This window comes from Telmatherina bonti, assembly GCF_933228915.1.
Source record: "Telmatherina bonti genome assembly, chromosome: 22".
In the NCBI taxonomy this organism is placed as follows: domain Eukaryota; kingdom Metazoa; phylum Chordata; class Actinopteri; order Atheriniformes; family Telmatherinidae; genus Telmatherina; species Telmatherina bonti.
In genome coordinates this window covers 22,080,233-22,095,918 of record NC_136631.1, presented here as the reverse complement: position 1 = coordinate 22,095,918, position 15,686 = coordinate 22,080,233, and the positions used below count along the sequence as shown (strand labels likewise).

Here is a 15,686-nt window from a genome sequence, read left to right as displayed (position 1 = left end):
TAAAAGGTCATTGAAGCGCTCAAAGTTAATTTTAACTTGTTTAAAATCATTTTCAAATACAACAGAGATGCCATAATTTTTAAAGCCCAGTTGTAAGATGAGGTGTGCCTGGTCGCATTTTTTTGTTTAGTAAAATGATTTTAGATATTCCAGGTAGAGACAGAGAAACACATGGAAATAGTCTTTTTCAAGTTGAGAACAAGATAATTATGTTGCAGCCACTGCATGGACATTAGCCGTGCATGTTGTCGGCACCTCAGCAGCTTTGTCAGGTGACCTGGCAGGTGTGCATATAACCTGCATCTTATCTTGCATGAAACTGACACCTGGCTGCTAGGCAACTTGCCATCTAGGCAAATCATTTATGGAAAAGACTTGAACTTTGAAGGGTCCACGCATTGTTGTTCAAAGACGGTTACTTTTCTTTGTTAGTTTTGACATACTAGTCTCTCGTTTGAAGAAGTGAACAGATGCAAGGGTTGATGGTATCAAATGTCTTTTTTAAGGTCAAGAAAAACGACACCCACAACACTGCCCCGATCCAATGTTTTCACTAAAAATAGCAATTTGCCATTTCAGTGGAATTTTTTTTTGGTCTAAAGCCAAACTGCTCTGTACGAGGAGTTAATTGGTTTCATGATGTTCAGTCAGCTGCGCTGCCACCATCTCTTCATGTAACTGGTAAAATAGAAGTAGGGTGATAATTAAAAAGTTGTTCATGGTTTCCTGTTTTGAAAACTGGTGTAATTAGGACTTTTTTCCCAGCTACTGGGAGATTTTCTGGTACTAATGGGTAAATTAATGAGATGAAGCAAAAGGTTTTTGTTCATATGAAGCTGTATTTCAGAATGAGACGGTTATTAAGTTATATTTTTCCGTTGCAGTTTGACAGTTTGTTAATGGCTTCTGCCATTTCTGCTTCACTAACCTGCATAATATGAAAGGAATCTACTGATTACATACTATTTCATGAGTTCTTATATAGGATTCATAATTTCATGCTATTTCTTCTTCTGACTGTGTTAAATATCTGTTATATTCATGTGCAATGGTGACCTCATTGGTGATATTTACATGATTTATTTCATTCTCTTCTTGTTTGGCTATGATTTGTTCATTCAGTCCTTTATGTGTTTCCATAAGGAAGCATTGTTACCTTTAGCATTTCCTGTTAGTTGTGTGCTGCATGATTATTTTCATTTCTGTAGCTGCAGAACAACTTTATTCCATGGACTTTTATGTCAACCAGTCAGTATTATTTTGGGGGGATTTGTGACATTTTAAAATCAGATTTATTTCTCTCAAATTGAGCCAGAGTACAGTTGAGTTCTTTTGTTTTTGTTACTGGTTCATATTTTTTTCTGTTAAAATTGGAAAAAAAAAAGCATTAGCCATGGACTCAAACCTATCCTAGATATCAATTCTCTGAAGCCGTTTCCAGATAATATTCTTAAGGTTGCATTAGAAAAATATGTTTTGACTATGGGATGATTTTAAAAAAATTAGCTTAAAATATATAGTTTTTAAAAATATGAGCGTATCTTGAATCTTGACATCAGCCAAAAGTCTAATAAAAACGTAAGTGAGCAAGTCTTCCCACAGTGGAGCATCCGTTCTTCTTTTAACATACTCTGTAAATGTCAGTGAACTGAGTCCAGCTGCTGAACATGTTGGGAGACGACTTTTTTATTTATTTATTTATTTATTATAAACAGTCTATGGAAATTTCCCTCCCATATCTCCCACAGGATTCAAGCAGTCCAGCTCTTATGTAGCATTTAGGTTTTCATGATGCACCAACTGTTATTCCTCTGTGAAAGGTCTGGACTACAGACAGGCCAGTCCAGCACCTGGACTCTTGCACTATAAATCTATGCCGTTATATCCGATGCATCATGCTATTTAGCGCTGTCTTGCTAAAATGTGCAGGGTCTTATCTGACAAAACGCCCTATCTGGACGGGAATGAATGTTATCCTAAAATCTAGACAACCTCATTGATAGGTTCTTTCCAGAAGTACAACTACTTTCATATAGATGCCCACGTATCACCAGAATTGCAGGCTTTTAATTGATAATGATGTGGTCTGCCTGTATATGGCTGCAGCGGGCGTGTCTCTTCGTCTCCTTGGTGACCTACATCTGCACCCTCTTTCTACTCATCATCAACCGTATATCTGCCTGCTCAACTTCCTTCTCCTCGCTGGGTTGTTGTTTACCCCCCTCACTGACTGCTCTCAGCCATTTTTGACTGCTAAAGGTTCCGACTTCATTCTTTTGTTCTGAGCCAACTTTCTGACATTTGTCTGTCTGTGTCCCTCAGGAGATGCAGCCTGTCTGCTGCTCCATGCCTGCCAGCTCTTTACCACTCCATCTGACCCTCCACTCAGCTCAGCTCTGTTTACCAGAGTTTTAATGAACTCATATTCATCTCCGTCTAGTTCTGTGCACAAGTTTGGCTCCCCAGTCCTACCTGTAACTGGACTGTCCCTCTCCGTTTTAGTCCAGAAGACTGCAGAAATTACATGAGACCATACAAATAAAGTAAAACAGAACTGTACAGATCGGAAAAATAAACAATGATTAAAAGACAAAACTAAGGACACTTTTCTTGAGCCTTTTATGCGTTGGGAAAATTCTTAGTTATGCCATACAACAGCTGTCTTCTTATTATGTTGTTTGTACAGTTTTGCACAAATATATTTTGTGGATAGGACAAAAAAGGTTCATTTCCCACAAAGGTCTTGTGAGTGACATCAAAGAAAAGAGGTTATTCACCACATTTACCTGGTAAATAATGAGAAAATCTACTTTCTTTACATTTAATTCCAGCAAATAAACTTAAACAGTATTCCCATCAGGAATGTCAAATTGAATTTTTTCATACAAAGATTCATTTTTATAACCTGAATATAGAGTAGTTACTAACAGGAATACTATATTTTTAAAGGTAAAAAAAAAAAAAAATCCTTTATATTTAGTTTGTCTTAAAGTTACATGACTGGCTTTTTTGACACCAACTGTGTGAAACATTGAATCTCACCTCTGCAGCCTGCTGTCTCAGCTTTTGTTATCCAGGAAGTTTCCCCCCGAAAACTGGTTATATTCAAATTACCACAATGATAAAGTCACTCAGACTTTATGGTTCCACTGTGGCCCCAATGGCACTGAAGTAAATACCTTCCTCTGTAAAGTGAGAAGTAAAGGAAGTTTATGCAAGTATTGCTGGGTTAAATCTATGTAATGGAACAGAAATATTGAATTTCTTCAAATGAAAATGCTTGAACAAAACACAGATGCCTTATAAATGCACTAACAGTGAAGTTTTTTACTTCATGATATGAAATCTGAGAAAGCCAGGAGATCTCCATGGATCTGTTATACAATCTAATGACTCATACACCAAACTGATGTGATAAACCAGCACAAACTAAACACCCTCTGCTGGGTCTCCACATACTACTAGATTCTGAACCGATGAACATGTCGCAAAAATGACTTCTAACGGTTTCTGCCCACCAAGACTTTGCATGCCAGTCCAGAGCGTGACTTTGTGTATTTTTACAATAAATAAAACTGAAGTCACCACAAAACCTAAAAATACTTTAATTTAATATTGGCAGAAGATTCACAACTATCCATCAGCTTCTTTTTCTCGAATAAAATAGACCAAAAGAGATTTAACTTACAAATGACTTGTTTTCTTAATTTCTTTTTAAGGAAATAAACCTATTTATGGCAATGCTTGTGTAATGATACCTGTTCATCCAGCAGAAGGTGGCTCATTTTGTGTGGTTCAAAGGAAGTGACCTGGTATTTTCTTCTTGGTCATAAAGGAACTGACCTTTTAGTACACAATCAGCTTCACAGAATTTTACATACTAGGAAAAACTCAAAGGATAAAGTCTTTCTTAAACATTATTAGCTCCAAGTCCTATTTGAAAAGCATTTAGGACGGTTTGTTTGCTGCTTTTTTTTTTTTTTAATTTACTAACTCCAATAATGAAACATTTTGTGTTTTGATAGGATTATTCTTATAGCTAAATGGGATTAAATAAGTGAATTTGGAAGCATAAGCTTTTTATCTTCTAAATATACTGACTTAAACAGTATATTTTAGTAGAGATATTATAATAATTAAATTAGATAAGAAATGCAAAGAAAAACGGGGCAATACTTTAGTGAACGGGGTGTATTTCCACTTCAGAACTAGGAGCTTCCCACCGCTTATTTCTATTGGCTACAAGTAACTGACGCGGTCGTTACGTTCAACCAATAAATTAAAGCGACTCTCCCTTTCACTCGGTTTGCAGAGAGGGAGCGAGAGAGGTTGAAAAGGTGGGTTTCGCGCTGCATCCTGGGTACATAGCTCCACTGTGATGCAGTGAGCCTGTTGTGTTGACTGGAAACCAGCAGAAAGTAAACGGGGGAGGGTCTGCTACGGCAGGGGGCTCTTCAGCGAGTTACAATGCGTCTTTCACGGCCTCGGAGAACCATGAGCCAACTTCGCCGGTCGTTTGGAAATGGAGTGAGCCACTCTTGAGCCCCGAACACGAGTGTTTCTTGGAGGGGGGGCAGAGCGAAAATGAAGAAGCCGAGCGCCCTGCTCTCTGTTGTGGGCTTGACTGGGAAATGGTAGCGTACTGTATGAACCGCACTGGGAAGGATCATGGTCGAGAGGAGCAGCAAATTCTTGTTGATCGTCGTCGGATCCGTGTGTTTTATGCTGATTCTCTATCAGTACGTGGCTCCCGGGGTGATCAATTTCGGCTCCCCGCACGGTTATTTCACGGAGGAAGACGATGGGGACATCTTCCCCACTCCGGACCCCCACTATGTTAAGAAATATTACTTTCCCGTGAGGGACCTGGAGAGGACGATCGATTTCCAAATCAAAGGGGAGGACGTGATCGTGTTTTTGCACATCCAGAAGACCGGCGGGACTACCTTCGGCAGGCACCTGGTCCAGAATGTTCGTCTGGAGGTTCCCTGCGACTGCAGACCGGGCCAGAAGAAGTGTACCTGCTACCGGCCGAACCGCAAGGAGACCTGGCTCTTCTCCCGGTTCTCCACCGGCTGGAGCTGCGGCTTGCACGCCGACTGGACCGAGCTCACCAACTGTGTGCCGGGAGTCCTCAACAAGAAGGAGAGCAAGCAGAAGAACCAGAGGTAAAAGCACCACATCGGGTCTAACTTGTAGCCCAAAACTGTGTTAGGTGTAACTTTTTCACAAGGCACATTTTGGATGTTTACACCATTCAAACTTTTAAAGCAGACTACTTTAATCTTTATTAAATATGCTTTATGGTGTAAGAAGTTCATAAGACAAATAAGTAGATTCATTTCTCTCAGTTATGAATGAAATATTTCAGTCACACTAATTAAACACAATTAAATAAAATGATTAATGTATTCAATATGTTTGAGGCAGTCTTGAATATCTTTGTACAGAAAATCTGATCCCACCAGAGACAAACACAACTGGTTTAATATAACTGTATGTGTGAACTCAATGAAATGCGCATGAGTTTGAAGGTATTTTTCTTGCAGAAACATCTTTGTGATTCCAGGTTTACGTAGTAAAATGCATTGATATTATGGCCTTTTAGAACAGAAAACCATCAACGGATTAAAATCTTAACTGGATCTTAATGGCTTTAACTTCTCTGATGGGACAGAGGTTTTAGATAAAAGGATAATGGCAGCGATTGCATTTGTCCTCCTTTAAAAAGCAGATTGATTGTGGATAAGGGGGAGACTGCTGTCACAAATGTTACAGACACTCAACAGTTCCCTCTGACATTTGTTGATAGATACCAACATCAGGGTTCCCTCCCCCTTAATCACACACTGAGATTTGGCAGAATACATCAGGACCATGTAAATCACCCAGGCAGCATTCCCATTCTGTAATAATCCCTTGTTTTGACTGTGACAGTCAGACATGAAGCAGATTCTTATTAAGGTGTAACCCATTTTCTCCCCCGCCTCCCCATTCTTGCAGCCCACATATTGCATCCCTCACACAGACATATTGACGACTGTATCAGCTTCCATCTCACTGCACTCCTGCTGCTAAAGGGTTCGTTTGCTGAACAGGGTCTGTGCCTTTGTGCTGCCGGAGCTGGTCAATACTTCATTTTCGCTACAAGTGATCAATAAGACAAATAGGGTTCAGAAAGATGTGGAAATTTGTCTGTCTGGCAGCGAGGTTCAGGCGGGGATGACTGGCTGCCTGCTCTGCTTCCCATGACAGTTCAAACTGGGGATCAGTGCTGCAGGCTGTGCACGGCTGTACTGGGTTGGGCTGGTAGTAGTGAGTGGGGGGGGGCGCGGGGGAAGGGACCCTGTGGGGGTCTGGCTCCGCTCTAATCCTGATGATTATTACCGCTGGGACACACACACATACACACACACTAGCGGTGGTATTTGCTGCTGGCGTCAGTCCTGACTCCTGTGGGTCGTCGTCGTCGCGCCCCCCCCCCCCCCCCCCCCCCCCCCCCCCCCCCCCCCCCGGTCAGAGGTGATAACGTGTTCGGCCATTCTGCATGTTGAGCCCAGGTATCACAGTGGACGCTGGATAAATGGCTTTCATCACTCTGTGAGCACTGTTTCAAAGCCTGAACTTGTTTTGGGTGTGCTTTTGGGTGTGTGTGTGTTTCTGTGATTGTGTGTACCTGAGGAGGCCCGGGGAACAAAAAAGAGACAGGAAGGCAGAGTGGAGGCGAGAGGTCTGTCTGCATGGTGCATGGGTGAGAGCGTAGCGGAGAGACAATCTCTTGCCTTAGGTTTAATCGACTATCCGATCAGTGCCGACAAGAGATACAAGGAACTATAAGCTTAATAACACCCAGAAGAAAAACGCTGCCGCTTTATATTACTTATAACACCTCAACACAAACTCTGCTGCTTTTTGCTCTCACAACTGTTTGTTTTTTTTATGTCTCTCATTGCCTTTTTTTCATCCATGTATGCTTTTGTCTGCTGTGTGCACTGTGCGGTTATGTCGTGTCACTGTGTTAAATGCAAGAAGCATTTGTCTTCAGGGCAGTGGCAGGGAAATAAGGAAGGCAGCACAAGTGTGAAAAAGATTATCTGTGTTTCCAGAACATCAAGCGTGGGATTTTTGTACCAAATCACTGGACGGATAACTTTCAGATCAGCTGTGCATATATTATCAGTGTGGTGGAAATGTACTGCGTTGCGTGTGTGTGTGTGAGAGACACGCAAACACATCTGTTCACTTCTTGGAGGAAGTGGTTAGCAGTTGAATGTGTAGTTATGAGAAAAGGAAAACGTGGAACGCGCTCGTCCAGAGATGTTCAGCCATGTAGCAGCAGCAGCAGCAGCGGTGGTGAGATTTCTTCATCTCCCTCTGCAGCTGTGCTCTTATCCGGCTGTCAACTGCATTTTACACAAACGATTCAAACTCTGCAAAAAAAATAAATAAATAAAGGCTGAATTAGGACGATTTTCATCACATGGATTGAGTCACATAAATATGCTTTCTGACGGTAAAAAAGCACCCAAAGAAATTTAAAAAAAAAAAAAAATTAAAAAAAAAGGAAGACTTTTTTTGTTTAAATCTCACTAATCTGGCTTGCTTTACTTCAGAGTCAACCCAAAATTTAATGACATTCAAGAAAAATCTGTAAATATTTACATATTTTGACATAAAATACAATTTATTGTCATACATAAATGACTTAAAATAAGTAAATCACCTAAGATTTGTATTAATCATCAGCTTAATGATTAATCACTGAATCGTTGAATTGCACATATGTTATAAAATCCTGGATGAATTCTATATTAAACGAACCAGTTGCTCTGGAAATGCTGAAGTTATTTATTTATTTAAGGATTGCAAAATGGAAAATGGGGGGGGGGGAGAAAAAAAAGGCACATTTCCTTGCTCAGCTGTCACGGTCGGATTAGGTATCGATTCCACAGATGCATCTATTGCACAATTCCTTAGAAAAATATTTCCTTTCAACGGTGGACATCAGCGGCGTTCAAGACACTGAATGAATCACGCCGAATGTGGAGGTGTTGGAAATGTTGTGTGTCCAGCGCTATGGAGGGATATAAGATGCTCCAGTAGCTTCAGCCTGGTCCGGAGGCAAACCGTCCGCCTCTGGAGACGGTGTGAGGGCAGCGGTGAGAGACGGGTCCGTCTTTGATCGGCGATTAGATGAGATCGAGATGAACGGTGGCGTTTTGGGAGGAAGAAATATTCCCACACTCAGCAGATTTGCCACTTGGAGTGAATTCATCATTTCCAACATCTTATATCGGTTTGATGTTCTTCGCTGTTCCCGTGGGACGCACTAATGCGCACACGCACACATTAATGAGTGACACAGGCGGACTCTAATGCAACCCGTAAGATATGGGAATTGTAATTGGTTAAGGAGTTTTCTATCACTTTACTCAAATTAGAAGGATGCTTTCAGATGGGGGGGGGGGGGGGGGGGGATAACCATCTGGCCTGTGCAAGTGTGTACTTGCACACATCTCAGAGCTGCCTGTGCGTGTCTGTTTTTAATCCTCGTGTGTCACAGAACATCTTAGTAAGTTAAGTGATGGGGCTAATTTTACTGCCTCTATCTCAGTTCTGTCTCAAATCACTCCCTGTTTGTTTTTTTTCTCTCCCCTCATCTTTTTCTTTTCCAGCTCCTCTTCATCCCCTCTGCTTGCATCTGAAACACTCTTCCTCCCTCTCCTTCCTCCCATCCATCCATCCATGATAGTGTCACTCTATAATCAAACAGCAGGCTTGCTTTCCGCTTGGTGGCTTTATGGCCGGGGGCTCTCGCTCTGTCTGCCTCACTTTTCCCACTCCCTTCTTTTTTTCTTTTTTTCTTTCCATCTCTGCCCCCTTGTCCGCCTCCCCCCCCGAGCGTGACTACCGCATTAGAGGAAATGTCTTTTCATGGAAGATTTGCTGCAATTTCCAAAATGGCTGCTTTGCCTAATGGACAAGTGCCTTGGTTCTAATGAATGATTACATGTATGAGGATTGGGGGGGGGGGTGGCGGTTGGGGGCAAGGAGAGAGGGAGACAAGAGGGGATGGATGTGGCGAAGAGCAAGATGAGGAGGAGGACGGGATGAGTGTGAGACAAGAGGGGAGCTGTCAGGAAGTGATTGAACAGATAAAAGATGGAAAACAGTGAAAACATTTAGTTTCATTGCTGGGGAGGGCACTAGTCAATTAGCACGGTTGTCAAGCGCTGGGCATTCCTCTTTCAATAGGTCTGTTTCAAATTCACAGCGCAAATCGCCTCGGCACTCTCTGGGATGGCTCTGCAAGTGACTGCATGTGTGTTTTTTTTTGGAGGGGTGAGTGCGTGTGCATGTGGAAACCCAGCGTGATGCCGTCCTCCAGCCAGCGCAGCCCGCAATCCAGATGAACTCCAGGAAGTCACAGAGGCAGCCCCAGCTGATTGACATATATTACAAATGTAAGCGTGTGCACGTGCTTCCTCATGTGCTGAGTGCATGTGTGCACACACACTCATGTGTTTCCTGGCTGGTCGGTGTTAATCCAATCAGATTAACCGGGTTTAAGCACTGGTGGCCGGGCACTCCAAAGCCGGTTACGTCCGCTTATCCTGCGGCTGTGGCAGCAGCGCGGCTCCAACGTTCCCAACAAACGGTCCACACACTTCTCTCCAGTTATTCCCTGTATGTACGCTGAGCTCTAATCGTCCTGTTATGGGAAAACACTGCGCGTCTTAATGAAATTTAAGGGTCTAATTAGGTTTACGCTTGCGACTAAATACCTGCACCTGATTTATTTAAGGCCATTATGATGAGTTGCAAAAAACAAGCATCCTAGCTTCTTGCTGACCGGACGTCTCCGGTTTTATTGGGTAAAGTGTGAGGGATTAAGGTGCGGGGAGAGGCTCTCAAGGTGCATCACTAAATTGTGTTCATGTTGTGTGCCAGAAACATTAGTGGACTAATGGATTTTTCTTAGGAAACTAACTTTTTTTCCTAAGTCAGACTAGAAACATGAAATTTAGAAGCACCATTGACATAAACTTCAACACAATTCTTTTTTTTTTTTTTTCATTTTATTAAACTGCCCACAAATTATTTAAAAACAAATTAAGATGTAAAAGGGAAAAAGTGTTTAAAGAAAAAATTCTTAATGTTAGCACAGTTTGAAATTAGACATCTAATTAATCCCTTCATCCATGTATTTGGATTAAAACAGCAGTTTAGTATTGCTACATCCCTTCATCCGAAGCTAGTGCATCAAGCTTTTGTTCTTTTAAAAGTTTTGTCTTTTAGGGTTTTGTTTTTTTGTTTATCAAGTTGGCAATCTAGATTTCCTCTCAAAAGTCGGGCTGGACCCAGAGGTGGTTTTACAATTATACTTTCTATGCAGTTTGTTGTTTTTTTCTGAACCTTTTCATGGTTTCTTATGACTGTTGAACAAAGCCCCTCCTCACTTTCGTGTTCACACATGCAGAAAGAGACCAGTTGCAGTTCATAGAGTTTAAACTTCCCAACTGTAGGGGTATCGTATCTACTGTAAATATAACAATGTCCCAAATTAAATGCCTAGTTCCTTTTAGTTGAGCAATTTTATCATTTCATAAATGCAACTATTATAATATGTAGGACTGAATTCGATTAAATTTATCTGCTGTTATGTAATAAGGGAGATTATCCATAAAGACAAGACAACACTATGCATTTGAAACCTTTGATTTATAATATAACATTGTTATATATTTTTCAAAATATCATATTGGTCTTTCTTGAGAATAAGATCCTGTGTCTTAATGTTGTTTACCCTGTAAATGTCATATAACAAAGCATTTTTTTTAACAGCATTTTATCAATAGTTCTTAGATGAGAAGATATGATTACCATTGTGCAACATGTCCATCATATTGTTTCTATAAAACACTTCATTCTTAACCATTTTTGAAGTTAATGATAAAAAATAGATCAGCCCTGTGATTGGGCTTTTTTAGTGACCATAGTTCAAAAGATTTAGGACGGATATTAGTGCCCGATCAATTGGAGTGTCCTTAATTCTATTATACCGTAACTAGATGGACTTGGACTGCGTCTAATTGAACTTATTGAACCTGTTTATTTACTAGATAGTCAGCTGAAATAACTTTTTCCCACCTCTAAAGTCATGCTATGGAAATAATCTTTTGATGGTAAAACTTACTTGCCTAAATAATAAAACTGACAGAAACAGCCATGTCAGTGTGCGAATGCATCTCCTCACCGCGTTTTCACCATTCTTTCTAATACAAGCACGCTCCGTAATGTCACTTATTTTCTGAATCAACTTATTTTGATTCACAGCAGCCTGTTTAAATTAGAATTTAATTCAGTTTGATGCAATCTTGATTCAGTTTCAGATAACTGTGTAAAAGCACCTATTTTCCTAAATATTAGGGACATTTTGCAAAACACCGAGCCTGTTTGCACGACCATCCAAATCTGGGAGTGTTCACGTAGTTTTCATATAGTTGTAATAATCTAATACAGTGCATCTAAACTCAGTTTTGAAGAGCTATATCAATACAATGTTTCCCCTCCATTCACAGCCAGAAATGTAAAAAGACAGCCAAATACTGGACACAGGACTGAAAAATGTCCTAAAGATTGTTTCATTCTGTGGACTTGCTCTACGTCTTCTTAAAGTTTCAGATCTCAGGTACCGTGTTGACGTTAATAAAAACCTACAATGAATATTGGATCTATTTTGTGACACAGGCAACCACTTTTTTGTGTGTGTGTGTGTGTGTGTGTGTGTGCGTGTGCGTGTGCGCGTGCGCGCGCGCGACAATGATCTCGCCGAGTCTCAGTAAGTCACATTACAGCAGTCACCTTACGGCAGAAGAGGACTGAAAAATTGATCTCAAATTTGGATATGGATAAATCAATTTAATTTATTTCTTAAAAAAAGAAAAAAGAACCAGCCCTATTCACATTTTCTAGCATGTTTTTAAGTGTTACTCCTGATCCACAAAGATGGTCTCAAGGTGCAACTCAATACTCTCATTCTGGAGCCCTGAGGCAGTTTACTTGAGATTTTTTTGTTGTCTGTAAAGCAGTTTCTTGTGTTTCCAAGATGAAATGAGTAAATAAAATGACCATTTAGACACAGCTGGATAACTTGCCCCAACAATTCCTCACAGACAAACTTCATGCCTTAAATTCAACAGCCAATAAGATGGCCGACAGTTAATGATTTGGTGGAGCGTGTGGCTATCCTCGGTTTTATGCCCCGTCCTTCAAACTATAGCGGAAGGATGGTTGACTCCCATGCAATCTCGCACATAAAAGCGTGAGATATGTCCCCTCTGTGTTTTCTTCTTCAGTAGCTCGAGGTGAGTGTTGACAGCTCTTTTTCAGCAACGCCGCTGCCGCCTCTCGACTGCAGGAGTTCATCTGTAGGTCAGTGTTTCATATAATTCACTGTTAGCATTCCAAAGTTTGGGCCTTAGCGCCAGAGAATACATGGAAACCTCTGTTAGCATCCCCCCCCCCCACTCCTCTTCCAGGACTTTAGTCTGACTACAGACATTTGCGTTGTGTTAAGTTTGAAAATGTGCGATGATTTAAACGAACCTAAACTATTTATGTTGGGTGTTTCTAAACAGGAGTATTGTGATGTTGAATCAACCTGCCAGCACACCAGCTGGTGCGGTCAAGATGAGTTTAAGCTGTTGGAGACATTGATTTGCCCCAGCTGTTTTACCTCAGTGAATTTTAAAGAAGTGGATGTGTGTGTGTGTGTGTGTGTGTGTGTGTGTGTGTGTGTGAGCGAGAGACTGCTTGAACACTGATGACTGTCTCCATTGGCGTTTTGTGAGGGCTTATCATTGCGCTGCTTGCAAGCCTTCGTTATTGATTAACCGCTATAGATCAGAGAGGATTTTACCATTGATTAATAAAACTTGAATGACGCCAACATAGACGGTAGTAGTCCCGATGCATGCTTAAGGTAGAGACGAGACGAGGAGAGGAAAAACAAGAGTGATGTGTTTCTTAATCATTACACAGTCTCCGTTGCTCTCTGTGTCACTCTATCTGTTCCACCCTGTGCTGCTGACCGTCAAATGTCACCTCACACCACGGAAGTGAGTGGACTCTGCAGCCCTGTGGACAAATAACCGTATGGTGAATGATTAGCAGACATTTCTATGGCTGGTAATTAGCGCTGCTACGCTAGAGCAGTTCCGCCAACAGGATTACAGCCTATTGATTATCCTAGCCTAGCATTAGCTTTGCTAGCTCAAACTGACTAAGTGATTAGTGGGCATTTCTATAGTGGTTAATGAGTGGTGCTGCAGAATGCTATGGTATGCTATCCATGAGAATAGGATTACAGACTATTAATCAGACAAGAGGCTCGCAGGAGTAATTAGCTGGTCTCGCAGCAGTCAGTGGGTCTGCGGCAGACACTTCTTCCTGGTTTTTAAATCTACTTCAGACTAGCCCCGGTTGTCTGGTTTGTTGCTGCACATCGTTGGGCCTGCGTTTGTCTTTGTTCAAGCACTCCCAATATTGCCATTTTCATTGATTGCACTCATCTTTTCTCTCCTTCATGTCCTCCTCCCTTCTTCATGGACATGGTGACTAAGAAAGAGAGAGAGAGACATCCCATGGGACTGCTTTCTGCATCTATTAACAGCACTGTCTTCTCATGTCCCTGGATGAGACAAGTCCATGCAGAATGTGACCCAGGATCTCACCCCCCGCCTCTCTCATTCTTTTATTTATTTACTTGTTTATTGAAATGAAATAAATGCATCAATTTTTCTCTTTGCAAAGCTGCTGTGTCTGAGTGAGTGATGGCCAAATAAGGTTTGTGAAAGGAGAGGAGCGGCTGACAAGCGTGTTAATTGAATTGTGGGGAAAATGCAAATCCACTTTGGCCTCTTTGAATTAATAGGCAGAGTTTCAACTCATTGGGACGCTCTTCTCTTTAAACGCTCAAGACCGTCAGACATGGTGGGCTAACTTTTACCAAAAAATTTCATCAAGAAAGTCAATGACGGCAGTGTCTCCATCTGTGCCTCACTTTGTCCTTTCCACCATTCCTGTCTTCTGTTTTCCCTGCCTCATCATGCCATCCCAGGATGGCAGCGTCTTTTGTCTGCCTGCATGGGAGAGCGCCATCATAGGAACCAAAGCGCTGATGGCATTCATGGGAAGCCGAAGTGAAAGAAAAAACACTGAGATTCCTCTTTCTGCTACGCTTGGTTTGTCTGTTTCCCCTCAAGGGCAGAACTGTAGATCACCAGCGTTACTCTCTCTAGAAACAGCACATCTTCGGAAAGAGTGTGTTTCAACGTGCGCTTCGTTTGTGCGTTCAGAAGCAGGATGTGTCTCCTGTGGATGTGTAGCTCGCGCGATCCATTTCACAAGACTGCACGTTTATTTGATTTGCGCAGCTGTGCGTGTGTGTTTGAGTAATCCACAGATGAGACATGCCACTGTGGACGGCCTGTTCTTTCTCTCTCTCACACCTGACTAATGTTGTTAATGTGATTTAAATGTGATTTGTTTTATGTCGTTATTTCAAGGCAACCCAGCAATGAGAAGTGTGTGTGCTGCACTTAAATGAACACATGTTCACATAAAATCATTTTTAACGAAGGTCTTTTTTTTTTTTTTTTTGTATTTCTTTAAACTTGTATATCGATTATCTAAAAATCTTTTAATACTGACGGTTCTCTAAAGACTATCAGCTTTAGGTGAGGCTATAAACAGCATATAAAGCAGAGTCTTTTCCAGAGGAGCATTTTGGTTTAGTTGGAAGTCTGTATCTATGAAAGCATCTTTGGCTGATAAGTGGAACAGACTGTGTGCAGAACCCAGTCTAACCAAACAGGTAGGTGTTTATTATGTTGTCAAGAAATCAAGTACTCCTGACTGACTTTGCCGGTCAAAATTACAGTCAGAATGGAAAAAGAACAAGTTTTTTCACGCCACAGAGACACTGAGGTAAAACACATGATCAAACAGGAACTATGTATTTGTGTCACCACAAGGAAGTCTCCTAGCAAACCACTAGATTGATGGCTGCCCAGTCAGTTTCATTTTCACCACAGTTCAGGTTGGGTTAGTAGTTGTAGAGAAAGATTTCAGAGATGAAATGATAATTGGACTGTGGTCTTTTGCTTTTGCTTTCATTTCGACTTGTGAGGTTATTCACGCACCCACTTTTTTTCTTGTTGGTTCCATAAGTCGTGTGTTTGCTTGAGCTGAAATGACAGGAGAGGAAGTAAAAGGAAAAAAAAAAAACTGCAACATTAAAAGTTCCCATCTCATCTTCCTCTTCCTTAATATGTGCTATTTCTCAGCGAGATTTTCTGAAATGAGTTATCCTGGTTTCAGCGGCGTAATGCAGCCTGAGATGAGGAGAGTATGAGGTAAAAAGTAGGACGAGCCTCTCCTGTAATAGCAGTAAAGAGCAATTGAGAGAGTGAGTGCCACCCTGCTGAATGAAGGTCAGTGTTAAAGCTAATCCAGTTATACTATTCTTAGTGCCTCTTCACTTCCTTGTCTCATTCTCCTACCTCCTCCTCCTCTTCTTCCTCTTCACCCTGCTTAGCTCTGTGGATCTGGGCCACAGATATGTAGGTTTCACCTTTCTTACTGCCTGTATATTTCCCTTCCCCTCACATTGTTTCCTCTTC

General features: G+C 41.4%; 1 protein-coding gene across 1 annotated transcript in view; it reads left to right on the top strand.

Annotated features, from left to right (window-relative positions):
• Positions 1-4,665: 4,665 nt before the first annotated feature.
• The window catches only part of hs6st1a (heparan sulfate 6-O-sulfotransferase 1a), a gene marked incomplete at its 3' end in the record, with an annotated part of 56,080 nt that continues 45,059 nt past the window's right edge, over positions 4,666-15,686 (top strand). Inside the window, exon 1 of the mRNA XM_079262266.1 lies at positions 4,666-5,168. Within this exon, the coding sequence (XP_079118392.1) occupies positions 4,669-5,168 (500 nt within the window). The 5' untranslated portion in view covers positions 4,666-4,668. The remainder of the gene's footprint in view (positions 5,169-15,686) is intronic.